This window comes from Octodon degus, unplaced genomic scaffold (assembly GCF_000260255.1).
Source record: "Octodon degus isolate 3935 unplaced genomic scaffold, OctDeg1.0 scaffold00286, whole genome shotgun sequence".
Classification (NCBI taxonomy): Eukaryota; Metazoa; Chordata; class Mammalia; order Rodentia; family Octodontidae; genus Octodon; species Octodon degus.
Window position 1 is genome coordinate 646,730 of NW_004524862.1, and position 17,661 is coordinate 664,390.

At 49.4% G+C, this 17,661-nt stretch overlaps 1 protein-coding gene across 4 annotated transcripts in view; it reads right to left on the reverse strand.

Annotated features, from left to right (window-relative positions):
* Positions 1-17,661, reverse strand: part of Stat6 (signal transducer and activator of transcription 6) — a 30,253-nt gene that overhangs the window by 2,524 nt on the left and 10,068 nt on the right. The window contains exons 1-20 of one of the 4 annotated variants that reach the window (XM_023707266.1): positions 13,955-13,972; positions 12,925-13,062; positions 8,705-8,841; positions 8,217-8,355; positions 7,844-7,927; positions 7,313-7,451; positions 7,132-7,184; positions 6,803-6,951; positions 6,139-6,270; positions 5,835-6,023; positions 4,978-5,065; positions 4,725-4,847; positions 3,935-4,027; positions 3,435-3,641; positions 2,396-2,490; positions 2,159-2,295; positions 1,709-1,855; positions 1,330-1,393; positions 1,111-1,221; positions 840-932 (exon numbers count right to left, since the gene is read on the reverse strand). In XM_023707266.1, coding sequence (XP_023563034.1) covers positions 840-932; positions 1,111-1,221; positions 1,330-1,393; positions 1,709-1,855; positions 2,159-2,295; positions 2,396-2,490; positions 3,435-3,641; positions 3,935-4,027; positions 4,725-4,847; positions 4,978-5,065; positions 5,835-6,023; positions 6,139-6,270; positions 6,803-6,951; positions 7,132-7,184; positions 7,313-7,451; positions 7,844-7,927; positions 8,217-8,355; positions 8,705-8,820 — 2,159 coding nt within the window. In that variant the 5' untranslated portion in view covers positions 8,821-8,841; positions 12,925-13,062; positions 13,955-13,972. Of the gene's footprint in view, positions 1-839; positions 933-1,110; positions 1,222-1,329; positions 1,394-1,708; positions 1,856-2,158; positions 2,296-2,395; positions 2,491-3,434; positions 3,642-3,934; positions 4,028-4,724; positions 4,848-4,977; positions 5,066-5,834; positions 6,024-6,138; positions 6,271-6,802; positions 6,952-7,131; positions 7,185-7,312; positions 7,452-7,843; positions 7,928-8,216; positions 8,356-8,704; positions 8,842-12,924; positions 13,186-13,954; positions 13,973-14,707; positions 14,836-17,661 lie in introns of those variants that run through there. The other 3 variants (XM_023707264.1, XM_004646989.2, XM_023707265.1) reach the window with 3 other exon arrangements.

A 17,661-nucleotide genomic window follows, 5' to 3' on the forward strand; every position in this document is an offset into this window, starting at 1 on the left:
CGGGGATTGAACTCAGGCCCATGCACTTGCCAGGGAAGCACTTATTCCCCTGAGCCACCTCCCCGGCCCCGACATATGACTTTTTGTTGTTGTTGCTGTTGTACTGGAAATTGAACCAGGGCCTTTACACTGAGCTATCTATCTACTCTCCACCCCACTTTTTTTTTTTTTTTTTTTTTTTTTTGTATTTGGTTGTTACAGGCTCTCATTACACAGCTCGGACTCATAGTGATCCTCCTGTTTTTCAGCCTCCCTATAGCTGGTATTACATGCATGTACCACCATTCCTGGACTCAGTGGCTGGCTCAGCCCACCCTGGGGCGGGGCTGGTGCGGCATGTGGTACAAGGGATCAAACCACAGTCCCTGTGCTTGCCTAAGCTTGCCTAAGTAGGTCCTTTAGTCCACTGAGCTATCTTGCTGGCCCAACCCCATTTTTTTGAGACAGGGTCTCACTAGCTAAGTTGCCCAGGCTGGGCTCAAACTTGTGATCCTCCAGCCTCAACCTCCCAGAGGGATGGGAGTACAGACCCAACAATATTATGAACTCATTTTCCCTTCACAATAATCCCATGAGGTAGGTATTAGTACTATTCTAATTAGTATGTGCCATTTTACACATGAGGCATCAGATGTTAAGTAATATGCCCCAGATTAGCAAGTAGCAGAGCTGTAATTTGAACCCATGAAGCCTGGTTTTTACCCCACACCACACTGAAAAAAAAAAGCACAGTAGCACTTGCTGCCTCTTCCCACAAGAGGCTCTCCTAGCAGATGTAAATGCCCACAGGTGGCAGCAGAATGCTGTCCCCTCTCCATCCCCCAAAGGTTTTGACTTACTCCTGGAAGGCTGGTAGCACACTGACTGACTCTTCTTGGGGGAGGCTTTGAAATGGTGAGATGGAATGTGAATGCTGTGGGTATACCTGGGGCCTGGGAAAGAAAGCAGATACCCTGATGCCAGCCGCTTCCCTGGGCTCCATACCTTGGGAATGAGAATCCCTTTCATGGAAAGGAAAATTCCCTGCTTTGGCCCTCAGCACCCACTCTCCCAGCTGCCCATCCCGAAAGCCTGTTTGCATGGACCACTCCAATTCCTGTCTCTCCTCACATCCTATCTTGGCCAAGCTGCATGCTCACGGAAGGATCAGAGGTCATTCCAATATCATAAGGGGACACCATGGCAGGCATCTGGGGCTCCGGGGTGGGAAGAGGCTGGTCCCTAGAGAAGAGAAGGAGCACATGTAATGAAGAGCTGAGCCTGCCACTCCTTCCTCTATACAAGTGCCAGCCTTCAGATCCCACCTGCCATCCACACACCCACACTCACCTTTCTACCGTCATCTTGATGGTAGCTGGGACATAACCCCTGCCATCCTTACCCATCTGTTCAGCTGTTGTAGGAAGGAAGGAAGGAAGGAAGGAAGGAAAGAAAGAAAGAAAGAAAGAAAGAAAGAAAGAAAGAAAGAAAGAAAGAAAGAAAGAAAGAGAAAGAAAGAAAGAAAGAATAACCATGAAGTGCTCTAGGTTAGGGAAGAAGGGAACTAGCAAGGTTGTGGAGACAGCTGATGGGCATGTGGAAGAAGCACTACAAAACTGGGGAAGGAAGCCAGGGATGACATACAGCAGGTAGGCAGGGACATGGGTGTGGCTGGGAGCTGGGTGAGGTGTGCAACAGGAAGGGATCAGAGCTGCCAACAAGAGCTCACGCTTATAATGGCTCCGGAAAGCCTCATCCTTGGGTTTCTTGGGGTAGAGGTTTTTGAGCTGAGCAAGATCCCGAATTCGGTCCCCCAGTGAACGAATAGACAAGTCTTTGGCAGAGAATGGCTGGATGTTCTCTATCTGTGGTGAACCTATGAAAGGAATAAGACCCTGGATCTTCTCTGTCTAGACCTCCCCTTCCCAGCCTACAACAGTATCCATTCTCAATCCAACAAGGTAAGAAAGCATTTAAGGGTGGGGCTGTTGAGAGAGGGAGACCCACAAGTCTTCACTGCTGTGAGCTCAAAGAGAGAGATGGAATTTACAAAGTGGAGGTAGAGAAGTTGAACCTAAAGAAAAACTTCCTGAAGACCACATTGGCATCAAGGAAGGCCACAGTATTTCCTTCCCAGAAGAAACTTGAGACAGAGGCACTGGGGCTGGGGTGACCTCACCATCCTGCCCCCGGATGACATGAGCAATGGTGATGCCTCCAATCTCTGAGTCACTGAAGCGGAGCAGGAAGGTTCCATCGGGCTCGCTGAGAAGGAGGCTAGTGACGTACTGTTTGCTGATGAAGCCAATGATCAGCCTGGCCAGGATGAAGAGGACCAGGTGGGTGTAGGCCCTGGGTGTGGAGAGGGAGCCAGAGGTGCAGCTGCTCAGTCCACCTAGGGCAGGGAGGGACTCACCGGTCTGACCAGTAACTCCGCAGACAGCGTTTGGTAAGGTCTAGGACACCATCAAACCACTGCCAAAAGGTGAAGCCCCGGCCCAGCAGAATCTCCTAAGGAGTAGTGGAGAGAGCTAGGGTGAGTCAGGGAGGGAGGTGGACAGAGCCCCAACCTGGTTAAGGCAATCACTGTGCTGTGCCCCTCCCCCAACAGTCAGCACTCATACCATGTGCCAGGCACTCTTCCAAGCCTTCCCAAATATTATTGACCTTTAATGTACCCCAAGCTGGCCTCAAACTCACAGAAATCCTCCTGCCTCAGCCTTCCAAGAGCTTCAATTACAGGTATGTGCCATCATACCCAGCTACTATTTGATCTTTACAAGACTATGGAGGAAAGTACTATCATAATCCTATCCTATGGGGGCCAGGGAGATGGCTCAGTAGGATAAGCGCTTGACTGGCAAACGCAAGGATCTGAGTTCAATCCCCGGTTCCGCCAAAAAAAAATATAAAATAATAATAATAATAATCCTATCCTATGGCAGTTGATTAAAGTCACATAACTTACTCAAGCCAACAGAGCTGGTGAGAGGTAGAGCTGGGATTTTAAGCTCAGGCAGTGTGGCCTTGGAGACCCTCATAACCACTGTGCAAGCTGGCCTTCACTATAATAAGGCTGTATAATAAGGCTGGCAGAGATAGAGACAGAGGAAATGGACCTGCCAGCTATAATTGTCCTGCTCCTTTTGCTAACACATCTTCTAGTCACATGGGCTGCTCTTGCTTCCTTTTTTCTTTTTAGAGCAGTACATGGCTGTGTTTACCCAGCTGGGTGTCAACCAACACACCAGCACTCCTCATGTTCTTGTAACATGAGGTGACCCTCAGAGCAGAGGAATTTTCTTGCCTGGGCCACAGCAAAGACTTTCCTGATAGACATGATGGGGCTCTGTGAAGATCTTAGTGGCCTGTCCCTGTGCAGAAGCTGGGGAGGCCTTGAATGCCCAGAGAATGAGGAGTTTTAGGGAGGGAGGTCCAAAGAGCAGGGGAGTAACCTTGTTAAACTGTGACCAGGACACAGAACGGTGCTGGAAGGCCTCCATGCTAAGGCTGCTGTCATTGAAGATCTTCTGGGCCAGGAAGAGGAAGTGCTCTGGGAGCAGTCCCTGATTGGTCCCCACCTCAGCCATAAACTTGAGGTTCAGAGTTTCACACATCTTCTCCCAGGGCACCCGCTCAGCCACCACAAAAGGCACACGATCCTGGGAGGAGGAGAGAGCACCTCAGGTTATCCTCAGGCAATTCATCTTCCCGGTCTTCCCACCCTACTCCGTCTCCTGAGCTGGCCAGTGCTTTCATTATGGCTGTACTGGCCTTTGCTGCTACAGCATGATAGCTGTTAAGGCTGGGATAAAGAGGCCAGAAGCATGAAACCAAGCCCAGGAGAAGGAGTTAAAGTCAAACACATTTGAATATGACTGCCAACCACCAGCCAGCACATCCCCATGGTAGAACCAACCCTGTGTCCCAGCCCTCACTCTGGGTCTTTCCTTACCATCTCAGAGAAGGCATTGTCCCACAGGATAGTGGCTTTCGCATTGTTGTCTTGGTTGCCATGGACAATGACCACCAAGGGCAGAGACAGGGCCTGCAGAAGTGAAGCATTTTCCCGTTAGTTAGCAAGAGCTGTCCTTAGGAGGCTGGCTGCAGAAAACTCACACAGCAGAGTTAAAGAGGCTGTGGCCTGTGACTGAACGCTTTCTGGAGCTCAAAGAGGGCCTCAACGCAGAGAAGTGACTGCTTTGCAGCCAGGCTTCTGGGCTCAAATACCAGCCCCAACTCTTAGTAGCTGTGTTACCTGGATAAACTACTAAATCCCTCTGTGCCCCATCTTATCTGTAAAATGAGGCTAGTAATACAGTACAAGAAGTTCCTGACATACAAACAAGTTCTTTCCTGGGAGAACATTCCTCAGTTGGATTAGTTGGTAAGTCCAACAAAATGAGTCTTACATACCACACAAATATACAATGTAAAGCACATAAAAACCAAAAGTGAAGTCTGTTTGTATCTGTGACAGTTTGAAACTCAAATGTTCTTAAGTTGGGGACTTGCTGTAGTCCCTACTCTTTAATGTCACTGTGAAAAGCAAATGTATGTATGTAAACAGTTACCTAGTGCATAAGACGGAATACCCATAGCCCCACTTCTCCCACTCACCTTGGCCACAGTATGTGCAATCCCATATGCATGAGATACAGGGCAATTAGGAGGAACCCAGGTGTATGGCATGGATGGAGGGACTTCAGGTCCAGGACTGAGGTGGGGCTGAGGCCAAGGCTCACCTGGAGCTGGATAGGGAGTTTGTTGGGGCCAAGCAGAAAGCTGGTGGAGAAGAGAACCGCACACTTCTCCTCAGTGACAGATTCAGTGCCCTTCCGCTCACATCGCTTGATTTTCTTCAGGAGCTGTGAGGGATGAGGCAGAGCAGGGGTGAGGACGTAAGTGCAGAGATTGCTTCCCCAGGGCTCCAAGAACATCACCCCTCACGGACCCCAGCCTCCTCTCTCCCTGTCTCTGCACCCAAGAGCCCCTCACCAGATTCTTGAAAAGGGCAGAGCAGCAGTTCCCAGGAATGCTGTTCTCCAGCGGCACTGTGTTGTTGATGATCTCCCCGGTGCTCTCTCTGCCAGGGGATCAGAGTGTGAAGGAGCTTATTTCAGCCGGGCCAGGCACGGTGAGGACCTTCACTCCATGTGGGAATTGTGTGGACCCACAGTCACTGGCCCCAAACCTCTATGTCCCTGCTTGGCTTTTTTTTGTTTGTTTGTTTTTGATGCTGGGGAGTGAATTCAGGTTCTCTGAGAGGATTAGCTCCAGCCTTAGCTCCCAGCCCTTAGCTCCCTGTTTGGGGTTCCTCCTCCTCCTCTTACTCCTCCTTCTCTTCTAACAGAGTCTTGCTGTATAGTCTGTGTAGTCCAGGCTGGCCTGCCTTTTGCCTCAAACTCCCATGTACTGGGATTACAATACCACTGTACCCACCAGCTTGGATTCTTTTTTGCCATTTTTTTTTTTTTTTGAGACAGGGTCTTGCTATGTAGTTAAAGCCTTGTCTTGAACTCACTATGTAGCCCAGGCTGGCCTTGAACTCCTGGTTATCCTCCTGCTTTGACCTCCCAAGTGCTGGGACTACAGGGGCGAGCCACCCACATCCTACTCACCTGCCTCGATTCTTAAGGGAGGATTAGCATTTTGGCCAAATCTGATGCCTCTGCCCTACTACATAATGAACAGGTCCCTTCCTTTCCTCTGCCTGGACCACCCAGGGTCCCCACACCCCATGCCTTCCTTCCTCATTCTTCTGGTCTTTATGGTGCCAACACCCGGGCCCCCAGCTCTTCTTGGCTCCATGAACAAGAAAGCCATCTCCAGCCCCAAGTCCAGCCCTGGCTTACGTTCCAGCCCCAGGCCCCTGGGTCATGCTCAGCTCCCTCGCCTGCTTCTCAGTCACCATGTCAGCCCTGACCATCGGAGGCTTGGCTGGAGCACCCAGGAACCGCAAGCCCAGCAGGAACCGAACTCCTGCCTGGAACTTAGTCTGAGTCTTCAGAACCTGTGGGGGCTGCTTCTCCACCAAGAAGGATCTGGGAGGTATGAGGAAGACACACTGGGAATTAGGCACTATCCTTTGCCTTCCTCAGAGCCCTATTCCCCTTCTTCCTTGGGGCTGCTCCAGGCCACGCTGGAGGTAGGGCGTACCTGGTGACGAGTGTCTGCAGGACTTCTTCCAGCCGGCTAACCAGTGATGCCCGGGTCTTGTGTTCAAGCTCCCCACCAGCTGCCCCTACCTCCTGCTGTAGCTGGGAATAAATGTCCACCAGGCTTTCACACCTGGGGCCAGGACAGTGGTCAGGGAGCACAAGGCACAGGCTAGATGTCTATTTCGGCCAAAGCCCCTTTCTGTAAATGGGGCAAGCAGTGGTGTGGCTGCAAGGCACCTGAGTTGAAGAAGGTTCAGGGACCTGTTTTGTAAATCAGTTTCTAGACTCTCTGTGGAAAGTGGGCTGCTTCTTCTCCAGGGCCCTGGTACCCAGGACAGCTGCCAGCATGAATCATGCTGGAGGGAAAATTAGAAAATGCCCTACCTACCAGACCAAATGGAAAAAGGCTCCCCATTCCTCAAGACAAGGGGCTTGACGACAGAAGCACAGGTTGCATGAACCCTAACTTGTGATACCTGGACTGAGCACACTTGTCCAGATACAACTGAACAACTGGCACACCCCTGCTGGAACTGGCATCTCTGACTCTTGGCTCGCGCCAAGGCCCTTCAACCTGGCATCTTCTCCCTCTCACCTGTGCTTCCTCCAGTAGGGACAGCAGATGCCCACACTAAGCACACCCTCTTTTCCCATCAGCTAACCTCTCCTGTAGTGTGGCCAGGCTCTCCTCAAAGGGTGCACCATTCCCCGCCAGCTGCTGCTGCCGTTTCCAAATCTGGATCCTCTTCAGCAACAAGGTCTGAGCCATCTCCAGCTCCCTAATGGTCTCCTGCAGCAGTGTGGCCAGTGCCTAAGGGTAGGGAAGAGCCTGAACCAGGGTCACAAGCTGTCTCCCCACCCAGCTCCCAGGAAATAGGACTCTTCTGACTTCTCTGCCATTCCCTTTCCTGCCTGTGTCCCTCTGAGGTCTAACTTTCATTCTTCCAACTATACTTTAAGCTCTATCTCCATCTTGCCATCCATTACCTACCTCACTTGGCCCAGTTCCATTGGCAGAAGTGTCTATCAAGCTGTGCAGAGACACTAAGGGTGGAGGCAGACATCAGATATGCAGATAGAAGCTCAGTCAAGGCTGAGGTCTAAAGGAAATCCTTCCCTCCCCTCCCACACTCTGCCTTGATGTGTCCTAGGACTTCAGGCCAGGCCTGCACCTTGTCTAGCTTCAGTCCCCTGATGCAAGGCTTCTCGGAGAAGGCGAATCTCCCCAGCTCGGTGCTGCAACCTTTGAAGGGCTGTGTTAAACTTGAGTTCTTCTTGCTTCCAATGGAAAGACATTGGCAGGTGGTGGAACTGCACAGGAGGAACAGGGGCCAACAGGTGAAACGCTCTGCCCATCCTTCTATGCTGGCCTTCACTCTGCTCCTCAGGAAACAAGACAGGCTATCTTCTCCCCTTTGGCCTTTTTTTCTGATCTGTAAGAATCCTCTAGAGATGAGACCTTTCTCCTAGAAGAACCAGCTTCCTACTCCTTGCTCTGTTCTCCTAGACCCCATTGTTTCCAGTCTTATTTGAAGGTTCCCTGAACTTGCTGTTGGTTCACTCTCACTCCAGGGATTTGTTTCGGTCATCCTGGGCCTACAGCACTGGGTCTTTTGTGAGTTTCATATTCTTTCTAGTTTCTTATGAGTGAACCTAAAGTTTCAAGGAGTTGCCTTGGGGTGGGAAGAGGGATATCACAATACCTGTTCCATAACAGCTTTTTTCTCTCCTTGAAGTATTTGTCTGAAAGTGGCAACAAGTTTCAGAGGGTCCCTCTGATATATGCTCTATGGAAGTGACAGTAGTGGACAGTTAGCCTGACTCTCACCTGTGTCCTCCTCCCCTCTGATCCCCAAGCTCCTATTCACACAAGCACTGAAAGGCAACACAACTGCAGATTCTAGAAGTCTTAAGCATTTGCAGGCTTTTAAAATCTAATTTTCAGGTTAGCTAGAAGCTAAGCAGAGATACACTATTTACTTTCAACATCTTCCACCATCCAACCAATTTTCTTCCAGCATCCATTGCTCAGCCCAGCTGTGTCTCATCCCTCCCTCTCCCCTCGTGCTGCCCCACCTCCAGAGTGCTGATATGCTGCAAGATGGTGCTGCCCTCTCCCTGCTCTCCTGCAGAAGCCTGAAGGCGCTGGACGGTGGCTGAAAGTAGGGCACTTGCCACGTTGCAACAGAAGGCATCTGAGCTGACCAGGAACTCCCTGTGGGAATGTCAAGATGGGGTGGCCTCAAGCCAGAGCTTCCTCAGATCTCTTGATCCTCCAGCCCACTTCCTTCTCCTTTTCTCCATCTAGGTCCTCTACACTGTCACCCATGTCCCTCACTCCTCAGTCTTCCAGCTTTTGTACAAAGTGATTCTGCTCCGATGCTTACCTCCCTCCTCTTTGACTCAGACTCCTGAGAGGTAGAATATCTCTAAGCCAACACATGAGTCTGTTCCTGCTAAGTCTAGGCCACCACAAGTGGAGTAATGGGTCACAAGTTCCAAATTCCAGGTGGAGGATATAAAGGAAAGGAAAGTCAGGAAGAGGGAACGTGGGTAGAACTCACCATGGCTGGTTCTCCAGCCAGTCACCTAAGAGATGCCTCAGGTGCTGAGGAAAGTCAACATAAAGCCGCTGTAGTTTCTCTGGGGACATCTTAGAGACCAGACTCCACAGAGACATGATCTGGGGTTTGGAGGGTGCCTGGAAAAGAGGAACAAGGCCTTTTAAAGAAACACCATGGCCCAGTCTGGTGGTACATGCCTGTAATCTCAGCACTTGAGAGGCTGAAGCAGGAGTATCTCCATGAGTTCAAGGCCAACCTGGGCTAGTTAGTGAGTTCAAGACCAACCTGAACTATAGAGACCAGCTAAAAAAAAAAGAGGCACCTGGGGCTGGGGAGATAGCTCAGTTGAATAAGTACTTGCCTGGCAAGCACGAGGGACTGAGTTCAATCCTCAGCTCTGCAAAAGAATAAAATAAAATACAAGAGGCACCCAAGAAACACTTCCATTCTATGGGCCTTGATTTTCCCATTCATAAAATATGAGAGCTGAATGAGTAGAGAACTTTCCAAACATTTTAAAGCAGTAGACAATTTTAGCTTTTTTTTTTTTAATGAGAAGAATATATTTATTGGGGGGAAAGAAGGCTCCAGTCCGAGAGAAGGACAGGAGGGGGACCCCAAGTGGGTGGTCCCCCAACAAGTTTAGTTTGTCACCCCTTATCTGGGTGGGACATACTCCAAGACATTGGATGAGTACTTGAAATTGCTAATAGCAACAGAAATACAGATACCATCAAACTCTGTATCTCCTATATGGTTTGTTTTGTTGGTGTTCTTTGGTCCTAGTGATCAGAACTAGAGCCTTTGCTTTGAATTACATCCTCGGCTCTATTTTATTTTTTATTTTTGAGATAGTGTTTTGCTAAGTCACTAGTTTGCCCAGGGTGGGCTCAAACTTGCTCTCCTCCTAGCTCAGCTCCCACAATGCAGGAATCCCAGGCATGTGCTACCACAGCCAGCTTGCTTTTTCCTACACACACGTGCCTACGATAAAATTTCATTTATCAGTTAGGTGTAAGAAAATTAATAATACTCATGAAATAGGACAATTGTAAGACCAGTACAATAAAAGTTACACCTTAAGAATTATTTATTTCTGGTATTTTCCATTTAATATTTTCAGACTGCGGTTTACTAAAGATAACTGAAGCTGTGGAAAGTAAAACTATGGATAAGAGGTGACTGCTGTACATAAAAAGTATAAAACTAGCTGGGTGTGGTAGCTCACACCTATAATCTCAGCACTCTGGAAGGTAAAGCAGAAGCATCATAAATTCAAGTATAGGGCCGGGGAGATGGCTCAGTGGAATAAGTACTTTCCCGGCAAGCACAAGGGCCTGAGTTCAATCCTGGTTCCAGCAAAATAAATAAATAAATAAATAAATAAATAAATAAATAAATAAATGCAAGTATCACCCGGGAAATACAGAAAATTAGATCTTATTTTAAGAAAATAGGAGCAGGGCTGGCCAAATATCTCAGCAGATTAAAGCGCCTGCAAGCAGGCGCAGGGGCCGCAGTTTCAATTCCCAGGCCTGCCATGCTGGCACCGCCTCCGGGGCATGCTGAGATGGCAGTTGAGATTGGGCACCAATTGAGACTGGGCATGGTGACATGCATCGGTAGTCCCAGCTCTTGGGAGGCTGTAAACAGGCGGATCACTATGAGTCCAATCTATGCAGTGAGACCCTGTAAATCCCATATACCCTGTACCAAATACATAAAAAAAAAAAAAATAGAAAGAAAAAGAAAATAGGGCTGGTGATATAACTCAGTGGAAGCCCCTTATGGGGTTCAATTGCTAATACCCCTCCCCAAAAGAGTATAAAACTAGAGGATGTTGCAGCCAAGTGTGAAAGGCCTAGAATTCCACTGTGTGTCTACCTGCTCTCTGCACCACCTAACCCCAGTTCTGTCCTGTCCCCTGAAATACTCTCAAAATTCTAAGGCTCCATCAGATAATTTGGAAACCACTATGCCATATGATGAAGAGAATGACAGCATGGTAATAATAGGTTGCAACCACTTTTTTTTTTGGCAGAACCAGGGATTGAACTCAGACCCTTGTGCTTGCCAGGCGAGTACTTATTCTACTGAGCCATCTCCCTGGCCTCAGCATGGTAATAATAGGAAGCTTGAAGTGCAACAGTAGGACTTAGGAACTAATATGTTCTCTATATTCTCTTATTAGTAGCTCACAATTTTTTTCAGCACTGGGGATTAAACCAAGGCTTTGTGTATGCTAGACAAGCGCTCTACCACTAAGATATATCCTCAGCCCCCCCTCCCACAATACTTTTTAAAAGTATATAATTGCTCCCTTTCATAGATGAAGAAATCCAGGCACAGAGATGGTTCCCTAACTGGCCCAAGGACACTTGGCAAATGAGTTGGAAAAACCAGGCTCTGAATCTGAGTAGGGATTAACCTCCACATGGTGCTTTAGTGCCCCTTCCAGCTCCAAATGCATAGTCCTAAAGGGAGAGGGTGCAAAGAGACAGAGAAAAAAGAAAGTAGAGAGATGAAAGGAAGCATTGGTTTCCCTTATGCCCAAGAGAGACCAAAGGAACAGCAGGATTAGTCAGGCTAGAGTTGAGTAGCTGAGGAGAGGGGAGAAGAATGCTAGAGGTCTAGAAGGCCAAGAGGAGAGAAGCAAAGTGGGAAGAAGGAAAAGAGGAGATGAGGAAGTAGGGGAGAGCCCTGCTCCCCATTTTGGAAACAAGGGGCTTCCTCAGTTGAGCTGAGTAAACCAATAGTTTCCCAGGGGTCTCTCCCAGGTAGTCTTTCATAATGTCCCTCTTCCAGAGACAAAGGTGAGGATGGGATTGAAACCTCTTGGATGTCCCCTGACCCAGGAACCTAAATCCTACTGTTGCCCCTCAAGCTTCTTACCTCTCCCAGGGCTCCCAGAGGGTGGAGAACAGAGGCCGCTTATTCGACATTCCCATTCTAAGACCTGCTTGACCCTCTCCCATCCCTACTTCCCACAAGCTTTTCCCTTCCTGCTCAGGGTCCCCAAGTAGGTCTTTCTCTAACCATCCTTCCTCCTCTCCTCAGGATGGGGCACTTTTTGTAGTGCCATTTAGTCTGTGTTTCAAATTCGAGGGAGAACTTCCTTCCTCTCTTCTCTTTTACTCCCATCATCTGCAGGGTGATCAGATTCCAAACCCTTATGCCCAAGGCAGGGAGGAGCCTGAGTCAAGGTAACAAACTGCCTCCTCATCCAGCTCCCAGAGGGAGGATTTCTTTTGCTTCCCTGCCATTCCCTTTCCCTTGGGAGGAAAGGGAAGACCCTCCCGCCCAGCCCCTTTTCCTCTACATCACCCTGTTGAGTGGACAGTTCTCTGGCATAGCCCAAGTTTTGAATTTCCAATTCTTCTCTTTCCCCAGACCTCAGAAGGCCACATTTCTCCCTCCCTCTTCACCATAACAAGGCTGGGTAGAAGGATCTGCCTAGGACCGGGGCTCCTTTTGCTTTGAGACCCCTGGAGATGAGTGCGAGGAACCCTGTGAGGGGGCGGGACCAGCGATCTCTCCCAAGCCTCGAGGGGAAGCCCAAAACCCGAGAGTCCCATGCACCAACTCAGAGGCCTAAACCCCATTACCTTCACCTCTAGAGTCCCCATCCCTTTGCCTGTGGGACCACAGGATAGAAAATGGAAAGAGTTTCTCTGAGTTGCCCAATGTGTGTGTGGAGTGGGGGCAAGGCGCGGGTAGGAGGAACCAGGTCAGCACGAGGAGGGTTAATCCCGCGCAGCCCAGCCACCCCCCTGCCCGCTGGGAAATCTTGGCGTCTATGGCAGCCCAGCGTGCAGCAGTTTTGAGGGGGAAATTCCCCCTCCTCTGGGGCACCATGAGGTCTACTGAGGCTCACCCGTCCCCCTCCCCTCCGGCCACACCCTTGAACAGGAACTTTTAGCGGGAGACAGAAGTTTGACGAGAGCCCACTGCCTGGGCCATCAGCCTCCTAGGGTGGGCAGCCACTCCTCCCACACGCAGAGGGACCCTCCCTCTCCTCCTCTCCCCAACTTCCCACGTCCTGGAGGTGGGAGGTGGAGAAAGTAACCCGCGGTGGAGGGGAGTGCAGAGGCCTGTGTCCACTCCAGCTAGCAACATTAGCTGAAACAGTTTCTGGGAGACCATGCGCCCCGCCCAGGAGAGGACCCCAGAGGTCCCGCTAAGCCATCCCCCCACTGTCAGCCCACCCCCCATCCCCTCACCTCAGCACCCCTCTGTGGTCTTCTCCCTCTCTCAGCGGCCACTGCCTGGTCCCATGGGTCTGTAGTTCTGTCCAGTAAATTCAGGGCTGGCCCTGCTGGCACTCCCTCCACCACCACCACCAAAAAGTAAAAAACAACACACACACACACACACACACACACACACACACACACGCACACACACACACACACACACACACACTCCTCTCCTGGCTTTCCTCTCCAGTGCAAGCAGTGGCTGCCCAGCCTGCTGTTTCCGGCTTCTCTTCTACCCAGGTCCCTCCCTGGAGCTCTGACGACACAGAGAAGAGAAAGTGGGCTGGAGGAGGAAGAGGAAGAAAGTGGGGTGAACATGTGTGCCTCCCGCTCTGGGTGGGGAACCACGTCGTGGAGAAGTGTGCAGGGCGGGGGCTCCCGGCCTTGAAGCCAGGTTGGAGGGAAAGAAGAGCCCCGCTTGCTGTATCCCTCTCAACAGTAATCAACTTTTCTTCACGTAGGATCAAGCACAGAAGCCCCAACCCGAACTGCGGGTCTCCCACACTCAAACTTTTCAGGATTTGGGGTCACGAGGGACAGAGATCTCTGGGGCCTCTGGAAAAGCAAATCCCTGTGGGCTCTGCGCTCCCTCCAGTGGAGGACCCTGAAAAGCAGCCGAGGAGCTCGAGGCTGTCTGACTCCCAGCTTCGCCTCCCGCCTCGGCGGGAACGCCTTAGAGGTCGCGTGACCACTGTGACAGCCGTGGAGGAGGTGGAGGAGGGGAGCCCTCAGCTCCGAATTCTGGAAGCCTCTAGGAGTTCCTGAGAACGAAGACCATCTTTGTCCGTTCCTCGCAGAGCACCACTCCTCAGACGCCAGGGGTAGCCAGCACCAGCAGGAGTGCTGCCTGCCGATCCCCAAGGACAAGTTTGAATACGAATATGCTGCGCAGCCTTGGCGAAGTTCCTGTTTCTGGGATAAATATTGAGGCACACCCGGAAACAAATACAAGCACAACTTCCCCGGCTACAAGATTGCACACATACACACACGCGCGCGCGCGCGCGCACACACACACACACACACACACGCACGCACGCACGCACACATACTCGCTGAGTCACCCACCACCCTAACCAGTGGAGTGTTTGCGTGCAGTTTTGGCTGTGTGCACAGTTAGAGCAGAGACCCTATGGAGTTTTGAAGACTCCCAAACCTGAGTCTGATATGCAGAAAGGGCGGTGTCGGAGGGGGCGGCTGGAGGAATTTTCTACTCCCCTTCTCTCTCTCCGCGACTGGCTGAAAGGCAAAAGCTAGGCTTGTGCTGCCCCCTGGCGTCTGAACTGATTTCTCTCCTTCCCATCGGTAAACCCTCTCCTCAGTGCTGAGTGCAGAGCGCTGAGTTGGGGGGTGGGGGAGAAAGTGCTGAGTACTGAGGGCTGAGTAGGGGCGGGGAGAGGGGTCCCGTAGTCATCAGAGGGTAGGAACCCGCTACAGGATACAGTAATTAAGACCTTGGACTCGACATGGGCCATATAGGTCCACATCCTGCCGGTACTGCTAACTGCACAAGCCTATGCAGTTTAGTCTGTGATTCCGTTTTTGTTTTTTGTTTTTTTTTTTCATTTGTAAAATGAGCAAATAACTTGATAAGGTGATGAGAATGAGGAATATGACCTCTTAGAACTGGCCTGGCATATAGTGCACATAAGATGCTGTTCATGTGGTCCAGAATATGCCTGGTATGAGGAAGGCAAAGGGTCTCGTCCTACACCGGGACGGACCCCTGGCCACAATCCGAACCTACCCGAGGTGTGTGTATTTGATGGCTTTACACCTTTATTTATGCACCCAGGTGCCCAGCCTGCCTGCAGATATCCACAGATGACAGCGGGAACCACCTTTGTCCTGCAGGGTTTCAGGAGGACCAAGTCCCTAAAGACAAACAGGAAGAGAGGGAGAATAAGGGCAACCTCTGACTTTGGCTCCTTTTAAACAGTAAAAAGATGAGGTGCAGATACCGGTAGGAAAATAATATTTATTGTCTTCCTTTCCAACTGACTGCACCAGTTGGGGCACTGTGATGTCATACAGGCAAATCCAGCATCTAGAGGCAAATCTGGGTTGGCTCTGACTCCACCTTAGAGCTTTGTGATTGTTCGTTAACTCCTCAATTGAGGACCATTTTATACCTATTTCAACAGGGCCTAGAAAGCACTCTTCAGATTATGCAAGTACAGACCTTCAAGCAACACCCTACCTGCTTGATCCTGAAAGCGGGAGCCTTATTGCCAAATCCTTCTCTAGGTCCTGGCATCCCACCAAGTGGCTGTAAAAATTGTATGAGAAATCCAGGCCTGGTGATGCATGCCTATAATCCAGCACTTTGGGAGGCTGAAGCAAGAGGATCACAAGTTTGAACCCAGCCTGGGCAATTTAGTGGCTTAGCAAGATTCTGTGTCAAATTGAAAAATAGGAGCTACAGATGTAGTTCAGTAAGAAAGTCTTGGCTTCAATACACAGCAGCACCACCACCACCACACACACACAAAAAAAAAAAAAATCGCATGAGAGAAAGCATAGGGAACATAGCACTTTATAGTGTGTGAATTATGACCCAATAGTCACAAAACGAATTTGGTGACTATATTGTTTGCTAGTGCTGCCATGACAAAATACCACAAACTTGGTGGCTTAAACATGGGAAGTTATCTCACAGTACTGGAGGCTCCGAAGCCCTTCTGTGAGCTCTGAAAGAAGAATCTATTCCAGGTTTCCCTCCTTGGCTTGTCAACTGTCACTTCACGTTCACACAATGTTCTCTGGATGCCAGTCTGCTGCAGGACTTCTCCATTTTGTCGGTGTGCCCGTCGTATTGAATTAGGACATATTTCTGGTGACCTCATTTTAACTTTATTACCTCTCAAAATAAGATCACATTCTGAGGTCTTGGGAGTTAGGACTTTAATATATGAATTTTTGAGGGACATAGTTCAGCCCATAACAGTATCTTGACAATCACTATTACAAAATGAAGTTGAGTAGAATAGAAAATATCAGAAGATATCAAATAAAGAAAGATAAATATCATTATGTGAATCTTTCTGTTTTCTCTGTGTATCTAAATTCTGGGTCATCGGGCCGCGGAGATGGCTCAGTGGAATAAGCACTTCCCTGGCAAGTGCAAGGGTCTGAGTTCAATCCCCAGTTCCGAAAAAAAAAAAAAATCTGGGTTATTATGTAAAACTACATTTTAAGCAAGCTCTGTCCCCAAAACATTTGGATGTTGGTGACCATTTCATATCACTCTGCATCCCTTTTTTTTTTTTTAAATGTATTTGGTACAGGGTCTCACTACACAGCTCAGACTCATAGTGAGCCTCCTGTTCTCAGCCTCCCCAGATCTGGGATTACAGGTGTGCATCACCATGCTCAGACTGTGGCTGGCTCAGCGTGCCTAAAGGTGGGGTTGGCACAGCATGTGGTGCCAGGGATTGAACCTCGGTGCCTGTGCTTGCCTAAGCAGGTGCTTAGTCCATTGAGCTATCTTGCTGGCCCTATGCATCACCTTCAATTATTTAATGGACATACCTTGCTTCCTCAGCAAGAATATAAATGCATGGAGGGTAGGGAGTCATTTTACTGTGCACACTGCTATATAGAATCTTAAAAAGACAACCTGTATCCTTGCCAATAATGCACAAAGGTTAGCTGTGCTACTGAGTATCTGTCCTCAGACACTTACAGCTGAGAAATAAATTGGATTAGTTAGCAAACAACGATACTATAGAACAATCAGGGCTCTTACGTGCCTGAGTACACACGGGAGGGGAACCTAAACTAAGTAGGGGAGATCAAGAAGACTTTCTGGAGGAGGTAATTCCTGAACTAGATCTCAAAGGAAGAACAGACATTATTCAAGCAAAGAATAAGGAGAATATTGAGCTAGCAAGAAGCATATACAAAGGCACAGATACCTTCTGAGAACAGGTGATAGTTAACCAGGAGGATCACTAGAGAATTTTTTTAAGCATTAACGAATTTAAGCAGGAAAGTGATGAGATTTAGTACAGCAATCACCTTAGCTACAGCAAGAAAGATGGATTGAAGAGGTAGGTGTGAAGCCAGAAGCACCAGCTTAGGAGGTTAATGAACTAAAGGAGGCCATGTGGTTGAACAGCCCAGATGAAGCACTGTGGCACAGAGGCTGGTGCGGAAGAGAAGCGGAGGCATGGGGGCTGGTACTAGATGAGGAAAGAATTTAATTAAGGAGCTGAAAGTCTCAAATGACCTAAAGACCAGGATTCCAGGGAGCAAGAATGTGAAGAACCAGAGGGCTAAGGTGGTAGTTAGAGAACAGGCCTGCATTCCAGTCCAGCTCACCTGGGCGTGTGTTTCTACAGGTCATTACAGGAGTAAGTGGAGAGGGAAAAGGTGAGGTGCATCTGTCCATTCATCTATCGGTGGAGTTGAGTAGGGCAAAGAACCAAGGGGTGGCTGGGCTACCTGCTTGAGCACTGGGTTTGCAGAACACCTCAGGGAACTCAGGTGCCAAAATCTTCAAGAAGTGTGGTCAAGTCACCAGGACATCAGTAAATGGCAAGTAAAACAAGAACTAGGGCTGGGGCTTGTGAGTTAGCTCAGTTGATTAAAGCGTCTGCTTGGACAAACTCAGGAGCAGGGGACAACATTTCAATTCTCAGATTGAAAAGCCGCACTAGACCCGCCCTTAAGGCAGCCTGAGCTAGGCAAAGAAAGAAA